Source organism: Sapajus apella, unplaced genomic scaffold (genome assembly GCF_009761245.1).
Source record: "Sapajus apella isolate SASKATOON/1434 unplaced genomic scaffold, GSC_monkey_1.0 scaffold81, whole genome shotgun sequence".
Classification (NCBI taxonomy): Eukaryota; Metazoa; Chordata; class Mammalia; order Primates; family Cebidae; genus Sapajus; species Sapajus apella.
Window position 1 is genome coordinate 6,629,564 of NW_022437021.1, and position 15,925 is coordinate 6,645,488.

At 38.9% G+C, this 15,925-nt stretch overlaps 1 protein-coding gene across 4 annotated transcripts in view; it reads right to left on the reverse strand.

Moving 5' to 3' along the window:
• The window catches only part of CFAP69 (cilia and flagella associated protein 69), a 66,391-nt gene extending 52,201 nt beyond the window's left edge, over nucleotides 1-14,190 (reverse strand). For 2 of the 4 annotated variants that reach the window (XM_032252974.1, XM_032252973.1), the window contains exons 1-3: nucleotides 13,835-14,190; nucleotides 2,428-2,487; nucleotides 137-202 (exon numbers count right to left, since the gene is read on the reverse strand). In XM_032252974.1, coding sequence (XP_032108865.1) covers nucleotides 137-202; nucleotides 2,428-2,487; nucleotides 13,835-13,954 — 246 coding nt within the window. In that variant the 5' untranslated portion in view covers nucleotides 13,955-14,190. Of the gene's footprint in view, nucleotides 1-136; nucleotides 203-2,427; nucleotides 3,941-13,834 lie in introns of those variants that run through there. The other 2 variants (XM_032252976.1, XM_032252975.1) reach the window with 2 other exon arrangements.
• Between the last annotated feature and the right edge of the window lie 1,735 nt (nucleotides 14,191-15,925).

Genomic DNA, 15,925 nt, shown 5'->3' on the forward strand with positions numbered 1-15,925 from the left:
ATAACTTTACGTTGTCTTAAGCCATCAAATTTGTGGTAATTTGTCACAACAGGAATAGAAAACTAATACATTTTCTAACAGAAATTCTCTTGTTTCAGAATAAATGAACATGTATACATACACATGTAAAGGATACAAGTCCATTCTGATAACACTGTACCAGTTTCTTGACAAATTTAAGTTGTTTTTCTTCTAAGCCATCCTAAAACAAATGACCTGTTTTAGTTCTTTTGTGCTATTAAATCTGTTGAGATTTTAAAAAGTTATTCAACATAAAAAGTAGACACATTAATATTATCAAGTAATTCTTAAATTTCTATATTATAATGTAAATATTATAAAATGTTTTCTGAAACAGTGAAGGTAAAAATAAACTATTAAAACTGTATGATCTAGCAATATCACTACTGGGTATTTATCCAAAGGAAAGGAAATCAGTATATTAAAGAGATACCTACAATCTCATGTTTATTGCAGCACCATTCATAATAGCAAAGATATGGAATCAACCTAAGATAATGAATGGATGAATGGATGAAGAAAATATGGTATACATACATAATGAAATACTATTAAGCCATAAAGAATGAAATCCTGTCATTTGTAGCAGCATGGATAGAACTAGAAGATATTAAGTGAAATAATCCAGGTTTAGAAAGACAAATATCACACATTTTCACTCATGTGGAGGCTAAAAAAGTTGTTCTCATGGAGACATAGACTAGAATGATAATTACAAAAGGTAGGAAGACTGTGATGGTGAATATTTGATAGCAAAATAGGGTGACTATAGATAACAACAATGTAGTATGTATTTCAAAATAGTTAGAAGAGGGGATTTGAAATGCTCCCAACACATAGAAAAGATAAATGCTAGAGGTGATGGATATCCTAAATACTCTGACTTGATCATTACACATTTTATGCACGTAACAAAGTATCACAAGTACCCCATAAACATGTACAAATATTATGTATCAAAAATAAACTATCATTTAATTTTGATTAGGAAATTGGGAATCAAAACGAGGTTAATATAAAAGCAGTAATTGTTTCCAGAAATAATATTAACAACAACTGAAGTACACTGAATATTTTTTCTATGCCATGTACCACATGGGCACCATATATACATATCACTTCATTAATTTCCACAATGACCCTGTTAGGAAGATACTATTATGATCTCTCTTTTCCAGAACAGGAAACACAAGCTGAAACACTTTAAAGTAATGTGTCCAAAATAAACAGCTAAAAAGTGGTGATGTTAGAAGTCAAATTTGGAAAGCTGACTCTAGAAATTGTACTTTTAACCTCTAAGATATGCTCAGTGTTCTATGCAAGCCAAACATCTTAAATAAATTAAAAATGAAAATAAGCAAAACTTCTACATAGTGATATGTTTCCATGACTGAATTCCATCTGTCCTTAAGTGTTTCTGAAAAGCTGTAATGTTGTCTACACTTTTTCTCTGTAGCCTTATTAAACAGCTAATGGGAGCTCTATGTAAAAGCTGTGATATTGTCTATACTTTTTCTGTGTAGCCTTATTAAACAGGTAATAGGAGCTCTATGTAGTTGTGTGTGTTTTTTTAATGCAGATATAGTCGCAATAAATATAACTTTTCACAACAATGTTAGCCAGCAAAAGATAAATTATTCCAATAGTCATTTTTTCTCCTTTCTATGTAAAAAAAAAAAAAAAGAGAGAATAAAAATGTTAAAACAGTGACCAAATTTTTGTGCCTACTATTCATAGGACATTGTTTTCTTTTGATAGGCTATACTGGGGTCAACCCATTTTCTGCTTACTAACAATATGTATTCCTTTTTGGAAATCACCACATAAGTTCCTAGTGTGTGCTGGCTTTTAGGCATTCTGTCAATTCTTGGTAACATCAGGTGGTGTATGAGCATGTGTGCACACACATTATCTTTTCTCTCAATGCCTACTCTCCCAATTTTGAGTCTTCTGTCTAAAATAACTTCATTTTCATTACATCTTATATATGATTGGTCTCAAAATAAATTATCTATGTGTACGTGTCTATGTGTATCTATCCCAATTTCATAATTAGTACACCATGGTACCGTGTTTTCTACCATTCCCCTCCTCCAATCCTTCTTGGTAACAAGCACTTAACAGAGGCTAGATGATCCTTTCTCTGCTCTTAGGATTCCTTCTGTTACAGCCACCATGGGTTTGTCCATCTCATAAAAGCAACTATTCTCTTCCTCCAGTCTCCCCACTTCATTAAATATATCATACTAAATTTAAACAGTCCTTGAATATAAGATATGTACTATTTGAAATGTTTTCAACAAAAGGAGATAAACGAGACTTACATTTGAAGGAATATATGTTACCTTTCAGGGAAATAGTTTGTAAGTAATGCAATGGAGTAATTTTCTCTCAAAGCTTACTCACTTTATTAGTCTCTTCAAGAAGTTTGATGACATGGTTAAGGTCCACAGGCTTGAAAACACCCTAAAAAACATAAAACTCTTAATATTCTATATCAATAAGTCATATCTAACAAACTAATTTATATTTTCCCTTTGTAACTTCAGAAATGTCTCATGACACTAACATAGTAAGGGGAGAATGAAAAGTAGATGAAAACTTAGAGGAATAAATAGATTTTGGAGTAAAAATAACCCTTCTGAATTCTAGTATTATCTTATAATCTCAATGTTTTAAAATTCCCTCAGCCCTAAAAGGCCTAAGAAAATATTTAGAATAATAGCCCTTCCATACCTTGAGAAATAAAATTATCTTTTACTTGCATGTACATTAAACCAAGTTTGCCTATGCAGATCTATGGTAAGAATAGCTTGTAAACTACAGGTAGGAGATTGCTCTTCTGAACTAGGTATCCCCTTCTCTCAGTACCACCATTCTTCCAGTCATCTACATTAAAAAAAACAGGAACTTGCAAGTTCTACGGATTTTACATCTTAAATATTTCTTGAGCTCATCCCATCTTACTGATTTATTCAGTTCTTAGCTCTTATTCAATTTCACAGGCTTCCTGCTGTTCTCCCTGCCTCCACTCTTGCACCCTTCAACACCATCCTCTACTCTACCATCAGAATAATAAAACTCAAATCTGAACATGACCCATCTAAACTATCCAATGACTCCCCACTAATGCCCCTCACCTCTCCTCTGTTTTCACTCATGTTGTTACATTCCTATTCCTCTCCTTGGTTAATTCTCACAGGTCCTTCAAAAAGAGGCTCAGGTATTACCTTCCCAAAGGATGAAAAAGGCTAGAAAAATGCTGTGCTCTCATAGCACCCTACGTTTACATCCATTAAAATTCCCATGACATTGTTCTGAAAGGGTCTATATGTTGGTTCCCCACCACTTTCTGCCCCAAAGTTCACTTAAGAGCAAAGATGTTTGCTTTCAGGCTTTCCCAGCATCGAACACTGGGCCTGAAATATAATATTGTTAGTTGCTTAATAAATACTTGGAAAATGCAAACAAGAAGAGGCTATATAATTTTATAATAAAGTTATTCATAGGTAAACGGAGAAGGAAATGAGTTCTATCATCCAAAGTATAAGTAGCAGACCCTGAGCAGCCAAAGCAACCCTAAGCAAAAAGAAAAAAGCTGGAGGCATCACACTACCTGACTTCAAAATATATTGCGAAACTATAGTAACCAAGACAGCATAGTACTGGCATAAAAACAGACACATAGGCTAATGGAACAGAACAGAGGACCCAGAAATAAGTCCCTGCATTCACAGCCAAGTCATTTTTGACAAAGATACCAAAAACATACAGTGGGGAAAGAATGGTCTCTTTAATAAATGGTGTTGGGAAAACTGGATAGACATGCAGAAGAATAACACCAGCCCCCTATGTCTCACCATATAAAAAATCAAATAAAAATGGATTAAAGACTTAAATGTAAGATTCCAAACTATAAAATTACTGAAGAAAACTTTGGGGAAACACTTTAGGACCCTAGTCCGGGCACAGGTTTTTTTTGGGTAGGACCTCAAAAGCGCAGGCCACAAAAGCAAAAATAGACACACGAGATTACATCAAGCTAAAAAGTGTATGCAAAGGAAAGAAAACAATGAACAGAGTAAAGACACAACCTAAAAAATGGGAGAACATATTTACAATCTATCCATCTGAAAAGGAATTAATAACAAGAATATACAAGGAACTCAAACGACACAATGGCAAAACAAGGCCAGCCACGGTGGCTCACGCCTATAATTCCAGCACTTTGTGAGGCCAAGGTGAGTGGATCACCTGACATCAGGAGTTCAAGACTAGCCTGGAAAACATGGTAAAACTTTGCCTCTACTAAAAATACAAAAAATTAGCTGGGCATGGTGGTGGGCACCCATAATCCCAGCTACTCGGGAGGCTGAGGCAGGAGAATCGCTTGAACCCAGAGGTGGAGCTTGCAGTGAGCCGAGATTGCACCACTGCTCTCCAGCCTGGGCATCCAGAGTGAAACTCCATCTCCAAAATAAATAAATAAATACATAAATAAAATACAAACAGCAAAACAAAAGAAAATGAAAAAACCCCAACAACAAGAAAGTTAAATAATCCAATCAAAGGTAAAGTATTTATGATGTACAGAGATCTACAAATTCTCAGTGTAGTTTTGACACTATTTATATTTGAAGTTAATGCATTGCTACCTGACATTTTATCCTTAATTCAGTATTAGGTCCTGTAACGCCATTACAGCAGTTAAGCTCTCCCAGTTTCCTTTGTATCCTCTTTCCTGCTTTCACGCTTACTTCTACTTTAAAACAAATGTTTGAAAAGATGATGTAATGATATGAAACATATGAAAAAGGGGAAAAAAATCCTACTTATTCCTATCATGTAAATGCATCTATTTTTATTTTTATATATTTTGCTTTTCCTTATATGCATAAGTATTTTATATAATGTAACTTAGTGTTAATACCATGGCAGTTTCTGAGTTTTAAATCTGCAATACTTTTCCATATTTCTACATAACAATTATTACATTGTCTTAGGTTTAGAATTTCCTTGCCTTTAAAAATTACAAATTCATATATTCTGATCTCAAGAAATTTCTTTCAAAAACAATTTTAAAAAATGAATCCTAACTCAGATGTCTTGGCATCAAAAACAATTTGTAATGAAACATTCTAACTTTAAGTCTGTGGAGTAAGTATCTGAATAAGCTCATTTACTCAAAATTATATTTATATGTATTTATTTTTTTAGACATAGGGTCTTACTCTGTCGCCCAGGCTGGAGTGCAGTGGTACAATCATGGCTCACTGCATGCCTCAACTTCCCTGGGCTCAGATGATCTTTCTACCTTAGCCTCCTGAGCAGCTGGGACTACAGGGGCACCCTATCCCACACTTGGCTAATTTTTATATTTTTTGTAGAGATGGAGTGTTGCCATGTTGCCCAGGCTGTTCTAGAATGCCTGGGCTCAAGCAATATGCCAGCCTCAGCCTCCCAAAGTGTTGAAATTATAGGCATGAGCCATCATGCCCAGCCATGTTTACTTTTAAAAATAATTTTTAAAAGGATTTACTAAATACTAATCTATACCTGGTCTTATGGTACCACTAAAAATAGTTAAATATTACTGTTAAATAGTTAAATTTATAGTTACTAAAAATTTTGGTAAATAGACTTCCGCCTTTTAAGATGTGGGGATTTAGCAGTGATATCCACCACTACCTTAGCTGTCTTTTCTCTTTTCCTCCTACGGTCTCAGATTTTATACACACACACACACACACACACACACACACACACACACACACAGAGTGGGTTTTTCTTTTCTGATTTTGTACAATATTTGCTTAGAGAGCTAGACAAGGATATTAGAATGAAATGCCAATGCAGGATTTTTTTTAAGGCTAATCAAGTGAAGCAGTGGGAATGAAGAAGGAAGAAATCCTTAATTGGTTGTAATCAATTAGCTGTAAACAGCACTGCACTCAGGCCAGCCCAAAGCACAATTTCCTTTCTAATATTTGTGTGAATTTTCAGATTTTTTCTCCAAATGAGGAGGTATAATTTTTATAAGAACAGGGAGTAGTAAAGATTAAAGCATAGATTTCTCTTAGATTTATCTTGCATTATCCATTTCATGTTACTCTAGGTTTTACCTGCTTGGCAGATTTTAAAAAGATTTCTTTCTCCCCGTCTACCTTCCCTAGCCTTTTCCTCCTTCTATAACTATTGATTAGCAGGTTTTTTATTTCAGGAATTGTGCTAAGTGTGGGGAATAGCAATGTCCTCACCTCATGCAGCTATTCGTCTGGTATAGGATTTTATAGAAGGCTTTGCATGTATACAAGGATCTTAAAAAGCCATTGGATGGATTGAGACTGAACATATTAACAGACACTGGTCAGACTATATATGACAAAATAACTCTGGCTGACAACCTCTGCAGCAACTGGCTCAGAAAAGTCAGAATTTGGCCAATGGCTGCCAGCTTTCCCGGTTTTTGTCCCCCTACTTCTAACTTAAGACCAGAGAAAGACAAATATGCTTTCCAATTCAATCACAGAGGATACCCTGCTTCTAGCTAGCCCACCTCCAGTTTTCCCATGTCAACAACCTACAATCAGAATATACCTGAAGACTCTCCTACACCTTTTTATTTTCCCACTATAAAGCTTTCCAGGATGCATTGGAGTCTCTGCTAAAAGCAAGTGATAGTGGCTGACTCCATCCCTATAGCAACCCTATAGCACCTCTAAATAAACAGTCTGTTTATTGTGGTTGTCTTCATTTATTTCCACAACATTTAACAAGAATTTAATTATGAAAAGATCATCTTGTATGCTGTGTGAGACTGAACTGAAGAGGACTAGGATGGAGATAGACCGTAACTTCAGGTGTTGAATAGGTAGCAGTAACTGGTATAGAAAACAGCAAATGAAATTAAAAACATCAAGGAGGTAGATTCAGCAAGACCTAATGACTGGACACAGTAGGAGAAAGAAGGAAAAAGTTGAAGATAATTTCCTGGCTTGAGGAATTATATAAATGATTTTAACATTTCCTGAGACACAGAATGCTGGGGGAAGAGGTGTGTGTTGGGGGTTGGACATGAGAAAAATTTGGTGCAGAGGTTTCTGAATCATAGGTTTAACATGATAATTGCAGATTTTGGGTAAATGAGAACACACAAGCAGAGAGTAGAAACAAAATAGAACATACATATGTAAATATCAAAATACTAATAAAATATTTACAAATATCAAAATACTTCAGATGTTTATGAGGAAATTGTAAAAATATCCACAAAACCTTTTAAGATCAAAAGTTTAATAAATTGTGTTGGAGAAAATTAGACTTACTTCAAATTACAGAATGAACTTACTTCCCACTTTACCAAGGGACATTTCAGAGGGGAGAAACCTGCTCATTTGATACTCAGTTACGGGGAAAAAGACTAACACTTACAGTGGTCCTTTCGTGTGTCCGGCATTTTTTATCTCAATTAATCTTCAAATCTACCAAGTAAAGGTAGCACTATCATCCCTCTTGATGAAACTGAGGCTCTGGGACCTAACTTGTTAAAGACACATGGCTATTAATAATTAATGTGCCAGCAGGTCTGTCTAATGTAGAAACTCTGATTCTTTGTTCCTTAGTTCTCTGACTCCTCAATGGACAACCAAGGAGTTTCTCTCTCTCTCTCTCTCTCTCTCTCTTTAAGGAGATGGGGGTGTCCCTATGTTGCCCAGGCTGACTTCGAATTCCTAGGCTCAAGCGATCCTCCTGCTTTAGCCTCTCAAGTAGCTGTCACTATAGGCACGTGCAGCCAACTACAGAGGTTATTTCTTGCGAAAAACCTATAAACCGGGCTAGGCAATTTTAAGCACACAGTTCATGGAAGTATTATAGACAGTGACAGGATACGACATCAACTAGAAGGTTGTGAAAGTTCTCGTAGGTTCTCAGAGGGAGACCAAATTTGAGCAAGGAAGTTCAGCCATGATACCTATGCCAGTCAACTAATCACTATATTAATTCTATAAATAATATTAAGCACCTACATTGTGTCAGGCATTGTTCTAGGTGCTAAAGATAAGGCAGCGAATAAAACACAAAATATGCTGTCATAAAGAAATGATATGTTTTCAGGGAAACAAAAATCAATAAGTTGTATATTGCACAAGAAGATGAAAGTCTTGGAGAAAATAAAGGGAGGAGGAAGTGCTGTGATGCTCAAGGAGTAAAATTTTGCACCCGGTCATCAGTGAAGGACTCACAGTGGGTAACACTTCAGCAAAATCTTAAAGGAGGTAAGGAAACCAGTCATGGATATCAAGGGGAAAACTTCCAGGCAGTGAGCATAATAAGTATAAAGGCCCTTAGGCTGAGACATCTGGCATGCTGGAGGAGAAGCCAGGAAGCCAGAGTGGCTGCAGCACAGAGGCTCTGGAAGCTAAGACTTAAATTTCCACTCTGATCTCAGAGAAAAAAAATTCTGGGAAGGACACAAAACTACTGAAATATTTCTTACTCTTAAAGGAACTCATGCTCTGGTGGAAGAGATAAAACTTACACAAATGAAATAATGACTAACATAAAGCAAGTGCTAATTAGGCGAGAAACAGTATGACTCAGAGCCAGGACTATACCCATTCATGAGGAGACTATGAGGATGAAAATCAACGGAACGCACTTCCTGTTGGACAGATAGGATCGAAAGGTAGAGTAAGATTTAGTGAAATTCGGAAGAGAGGGTAGGACATTTATATTCAATAAATATGCGTCCTATATACCAGGTATAGTGCTGCATAATGTATTGGGGAATATTACAGAAAAAAAACACATAAGGTTCCTGCCCTCATGGAGGTGGCAGTAATCAGAGCATACAGTACAGATAAAGTATAACTCATGTATTGGAAAACCCAGAATGTGGGACAGAGAAGTAGAATGGAGGCACTTTAGACTTTGGCAGAGATCTTAGATACCATCTAGTTCAGTGGTTCTGAGGCTAAAAATCATTTGAGGAAACTTTTTCAAAGTGTCCCCGGCTCCACACTGGGGATTATGACTGAGAACATCTGGGGTAGGGCCCAGCTGTGTAGTTTCTTTAAAAGACTCCTCAGATGATTGTAATGATCATGCAGGTTAAGGGAACACTCATCAAATACAGGCTGGGGAGAAGAGAAACAGGCCTAGAGAGGTGAAGTAATTTAGTCAATGTAGGCCGGGCGCGGTGGCTCATGCCTGTAATCCTAGCACTTTGGGAGGCCGAGGTGGGTGGATCACCTGAGGTCAGGAGTTCAAGACCAGCCTGGCCATCAGGGTGAAACCCCATCTTTAAAAAAATATAAATAAATAAATAAAACACTTCCTGGAAGGTGCATACATTTAAAAAAAATTAGACAATGTAATTATATTAAAGTGCAATAGAAGCTACTGTGGAATTCTGAAAGGAATAAGGTGGGGCTGAGGGGGAGGAAGGAAGATGATAAAGTGGTGTTTAAGGAAAACAGATTGGGGAGAGAGGACGAGGTGTGAACCAAATGGCTAACTAGAAGGAGTGACATTAATCCAGGATCAAATGAGGCATTGTGCTGACAGAGGAGAGCAAGTAGTATTTTTAAAGCTCCATTGGTGCTCCTTGTTTCATCTGATCTGATGGGGAGAGGTTTGAAATTTTGCTTTGTTGTTTTTATTGTTTCATAATCTGAATTTACATGAAACTACCTCTTATGACTTTCCAAAAATTAGTTGTTGTAAAACTCTGTAGAACTGTTCATACCATCCTACAGCTATCATGCACTAAGCATTGTTACTCAAAGTGGGAAATGAGGTCCTCCAACCAGCAGCACAAGTATCATCTGGAAACCTGTTCGAAAAGCCGAGTCCTGGGATCCATCTAAGACCTACAGAACCAGAATCCACATTTTAATAAGATCCCCATGTGCTCCATATGCACATTAAAGTTTGAGAAGCACTGCTCTAAAGGGGGTTGGGATTCTTTAGTATGAGGGGAGCAACATTAAATAGAAAATAGATAAAGGGTAGCCAATTAGATATCTTGTAATTTCAACATATTAAGGTGAATTTCACTGCCAATCCTACCATTCTCCAGGGATGAAGTGCTCTTTAAACTACATTACCTCTACCTTCCCATAGGAAGCCAGAGCCACATAAATCACTGGGATTAATACTAAAAAACAATCTGAGAACTATCTTCCTATTTGGTAGGTTTTTATACCCTGTGTATTAGTCTGTTTTCACACTGCTACAAAGACATACCCGAGACTGGGTAATTTAGAAAGGAAAAAGGTTTAATTGACTCACAGTTTCACCTGGCTAGGGAGACCTCAGGAAAAACAGTCATGGCAGAAGGCAAAGGGGAAGCAAAGACCTTCTTTACAGGCGGCAGGAAAGACAGAGAGAGACAGCAAAGAGGAGGAGTCCCTTATAAAACCATCAGATTTTGTGAGAACTCACTATCATGAGAACAGCATGGGGGAAACCACCCCCATGATCCAATCTCCTCCAACCAGGCCCCTCCCTCAACACCTTGGGTATACAATTTGAGATGAGATTTGGGTGGGGACACAAAGCCAAATCATATCACCTTGTAAATATCATCTGAATTTATTCAATAATTTAATAAAGCTGTTATGACTAGAGTCATTAATAATAACAGAAAGTTACCATTTATGGGGCACTTGCAATGTATGTGCGGGACACTGTGCTAAATGCTTTACAAATACTTTAAACTTTAATTCTCACAATAATTCAATGAAGTGGGCATTTCTAAAAATATCTTTTACAGACGAGGAAACAGACACAGAAAACACAAGTAACTTGTCCTAAGTTCCTAACAATTAGAAAATAGCCACCAAAATTCTGGTACTATTTTATTGTTTTGAAACTGAAAAGCATGATAAATCACTTTAAAAAAGAAGACACTGGAATTATTGCAGTAGGGATTATAAAAAAAGTTTTAGAGAGAAAATTTGAAGATAGAATGCTTACATAGAATATGTCTATGAGAAATTCACAACATGAGACAAAAATAACAATTCAAAATCCCAGATTCCTAAACTATTGTTTTCCCTATTTACTAATAACTTTACTCATAATATATATTTCTATTTTCCATAATTCCATCAATAAACATTTCAAAGTTATTGAAGTTAGAAAAGTCTAATACTCTGCAAATACCATTTGTTGTAGCTTAGATAGAATTCATAGGAGCTACTGCCTTTTACAAAATATATTTTTGTGAAAGATGCAGGAAAAAAATACCACTTAAGGCAGAAGTGAAGCATACACACAAAAAAATGAACAAAATAACCCGTACATTTTACCTGCTGCCTTAGGCAGCAATATTCAAGCCTATTTCTTTAATTGTATAAACTAAGGTTAGGGTAACTGAAAGCTACAATTTAGGTCTGTAATAAAGAAAATGATGCAAAACAGCTATCAAAAGCCCATGTAGCCAGAGTAGCATTTCTATATTAGGAAATCCAGCCACAACTTAGAAACATCTCCGAAGGGATAAAATGAGCAGACCGAAATATGCATTAAAACACATATTATTTCAGGGGATCCAGTCTCACTCTCACATCCTGGAAGCCAGTGGGAACAATAAAAATTCTAGAGAATCCCTTAGCTTTAAGGCCCAAATAATTTTAGGAGCTATAGTTCCCTGGATAAAGGATGATGACAATGACGATGATGATGTTGATAACTGCATGTTTTCAATATATAGGTCACTGTATAAGTTCTCTACATTATTATATAAGTTTGCTATTTGTGTTATTTCATTTAATCTTTATAATGAACATGGGTACTATCACTATCTCCGTTTGACAGAAAGGTTAAGATACTTGCCTTCGGTCACATAGCTGGTAAATGATGAAGCTGACAATGAACTGAAGTAGATGTCATACTCTCACTTTTAGCCACTAGGATATACTGTCTCGGAAGCACACACAGGCAGAAGAGAAGTTTGGAAATGTGCAGTGGTTTGAAAGAACTGGAAACAGTTCCAAGGGTCTTTCCTAAACTGGCCTTATGTAGAGGCCTAAAAGATTATCATTTTTTCATTCTAGGGTGTCTAGACACCATTCTATGAGTAAAGGAACTAAGTAGCTCAGTTAACTTTTCATGTACTTAGGGTCCTCATTTGTAAAAGCAACCACAAACAAAAAAAAGAAGGCTGAGTGATCACTAAGATTTCTCCCAGCTCTAAAAAGTTCCTATTCTATTTCTTTGGGGAGAAACTACCTTTTTCCTCAGTACTTTGAATGTTACTACTCCTAGAACTGGTTATTAACAAGTCAGAAACATGAATTAACTCAATTTGATTGCTTTCTTCTTGGAAGAGAATCCCAGGCCCTTGGAAAGAGCGTTAGTAATGAACGAAAAGAAATAAAACCTAAAAAGGGAGGAAATGCACACATATTCACAGGTATACTTGTTTAATTTGGTATGTTTTGGACTATTTTGGCAACTGCTTTTTAAAAGTATTTTTCCAAAAAAAAAAAAAAGTTGCCCAATTATTCTTGCAGCAAGTAAAGGAAGACTGAGAGCCATCCATTATCAAATTCACCGACTTTTCAGTTTTGCCCCCTGCCTAGGAGTATGGCTGTACTGTTTGTTGATCTTTCTTGCAGCCCAGGGAGTGGAGAGCTATTGTTCCTCAAAATTCTCCCCGCCCAGATGGGAATAGGTCCACAAAGTCGATTAGGCTAATTCCGCTAACACCTATTTCTCCTCTTGCAAAGTGCTATTGCTGGGCAGGCTACCTCAGACGTCAGAGAACTCAACCCTAATTCTCATGGTGGAAGAGGTCCCCAGTCAACTGACCACTCCCAGGGAACTCTCCAAGGTTCCAGAATGTGAACGCAGGAGACAGGGTTCCTGACGCAGTCTGAGACCTGAGAAGCCTCATTAGGAATTCCCACAGTGGCCTCACACCATTAGTGTGAGGCAGGACAGGGTTCCTCCGGGAATTCGCGGCTTTTAAGGCACTATCAAGGCTCTCTGGGAGAGCCTTGGAATGGAATCTTAGTAGGCAACAAACAACTTGGGGTTTCTAAACCCCTCCGCCACGAATGGGGATCCAAGGGCTTCAAGTGGAATTTCTCAACAGACCAACCTGAAAGAGTGAATTCTGTACTCATAACAAAAGCAAACCCCAAACCAAACACAGTACAAACTCAATCAACTCTCTTCTCTCCTAGTTCTCTCCGACCTAACCTGTAACAACCAGCTTCCAATTTCATTGTTTAATTTGGTATGTTTTGGACTATTTTGGCAACGGCTTTTTAAAAGTATTAAAAAAGGTTAATTTATAATTTTAACACCGTTTTCTTCCCCTCTCGGTGCGGGCTTTAGTCGCAGCAAATCTAAGCATGAGAAAATTTACATCTATGTCAAGAACATCATTCGGTAACAAGGATCTACCTATAAAAAAGTTCAGTGCAAACAGTGATCTGGTCATCAAATCAGATGTCGCTAAGAATGATTCGTTTCCTCCCAGGAGCTCCGTGGCCACTTTTACAAGAAGCTCGGCAAAGCCCAGCCCTCTCAGTTGGCTGGGACCCTCTAGGAGGACCACACAGCGCTGGTCCCCGGACAGGATGGTTGACAACAGCTAGCCCTTTGCAACCCGTGCAGTTCGCAGGGGCTTGGGGGATCCGTTATTAGCTCTGTGCTTGGAATCTCCATCCTGCGGCTCTCCCCATCTTCACTCCTGTCCCTAATTCCGCTCTTGCTACCCGCAGGTCGGAATCCAGTTCCCAGACCTCACCCCCACCCCCATCCCCTCCCCGCTCAAAGCACAGACACCTGTTCATACCTGCGCCTCATCGTCCTCCGTCACCACCCCAACCACAGGGATTTGACGGGAAATGCTAGACCTGTTCCTGCAGCCGGATTCCTGGGCCTCGGCCGTCGCCGCGGCTTTCTCTGTCCACATTGCCGGTGGCGGCGGGGTGGAGACTGAGGGGTCTTCCTGTCCTACAGTGCGCCCGCAGGCGGGGGTGGCCAAAGAGACCCCACTATCGAGAAGGGAAGGCAGCCTGAGAGTCGCTAGAGGACCCAAAATTCCGCCAGGGATCTAGGCCACCGGCATGCAGTCCGCACAGCGCAGGGCCGCACCCCAGAATGACCCAGGCGTCGACCCCCGGCCGGTTGTTAACACAAGCCAGCGCGTTGCTAGGGGGCGGGGCCAGAGGCGGCGGAGGCCGTGGCTCCTACGGAAAGCAGGAGAGCCAAACCACTCCGCGCCCGGGGTGCAATTAGGCTTTGGGGCGGGTTTGTGGGCGTGCAGTGAAGAGCCTGCAGGGGGCATCTCGGTAAGTAGCGGGGAGTGGTGCCTTAGGCGCCCGGTGCGTTTCAGTCTTGATAGTCTTGCTTCAAACAGGCATGGGTGGGTGGAGGGATGAGGGATGTCTATGGGATACGTTAGCGGTGATAGGATGGACGGATAGTGTTGAAAGCGTTTCTCACACAAAGGAAATGACCAGTCTCGCTTAAATTCCCCAGCTTTTATCTGTGTTTTAGCAGCCCAACTCGACAGTTAAACAAACAAGGCATTGTACAAAATGTGAAAAGGGTTTTGAGTCACATTACTGAATCTAGAGCGAGTTATCACTTGGAAGTCCCACTTCTCTCATCTGTAAAATAGAATTGTGAGGACTGAAAGACATGACAGTGTTAAGTGGTGCTTGGCGTAGCACCCATATGGTCGAGATTATCATGATCTTTATTACTGTTTGAGAACTAAAAATTAAATCCCGAGCCACCCAACCGACTGAACGGACCCCTTTTTGGCCAAGAGGACCCCCGATAAACTTTAAAAACTGAACTCCTGGTCCTGGCGGGACTGAAGGATGGACACGCCTCATTATAGCCCCCATCCCCTCCCTTTTCACGCCCCCCTCACCCCTGGTCTTTTGAAACAGAGTCTCACTGCGTCCCCCAGGTTGGAGTGCAGTGGCAGGATCGTAGCTCTGCAGCCTCCAGCTCCCGGCTCAAGTGATCCTCCCGCGTCAGCCTTGGGAATAGCTGGGACTACATACAGGTGCACATGCCACCAAGCTCGTCTCCCCCTCCCATTGAGCATCAATGTTAAAATAGAGATCAGAAGACTAACAGAATGGACTGCAGCAATAACAAATTATAAGCAAGACCTAAGGCCATGCCAGGCAAGTGTTAAGTCACTCACACCTACACTTAAAGAATAACCTACGTTTTAATTGTTGCAAGGTTTTTCTTTTTCTCTAGCTGTTAAATAAGCAATATTGAAATAATGGTCAAATGTTGACTAACAAGACCCTCCTGTTCCACAAGTCATAACTGCTGCTTTGATTGGACAAAGAACTCATTCAGTAACTTTCCCTTGGTGAAAGACCACCCACCGTGGACTGGTTCTGGCAGGTTTACAGAGGGTGAGCACAAGTACCTTCATGTCTCTGCTTCTCCTTTTGATGTATAGGGCCTGAAATGCATTTAAATGTTAAGTTTCCACTCCACAGTGAGCATGGGATACATGTTACATGCATGTTTATTCAGCACCCCTCTTCGTGAAGATTCACAGCTCCTCTTATAATCTGTTGAATATGTCTGTTTAGCCAACTCATTCAGCACGAAGCTCCTGCTCCAACCCCCCTCCTTCCAAGTGCTTGTTGACCCTCTCTGTCAGAGGCTGGGCTCCCTAGCCTGCAAAATGGCCAACCTGCAGGATGTAACCCTTTATAAGAAATAAAGTCTCCTTTCTAAATTTATAGATATCATTATTTTTCAGTTGACATGTTGCTACCTATCCATTGTAGCCTGAATAAGAATACAAGGGTCAAGACTTTAATGGAAAGTTTCTCATGATAATCATCAATATAATTTAACAACTCAAACACCATGACTGAAAATTTTTAAAAAACTTTAATTC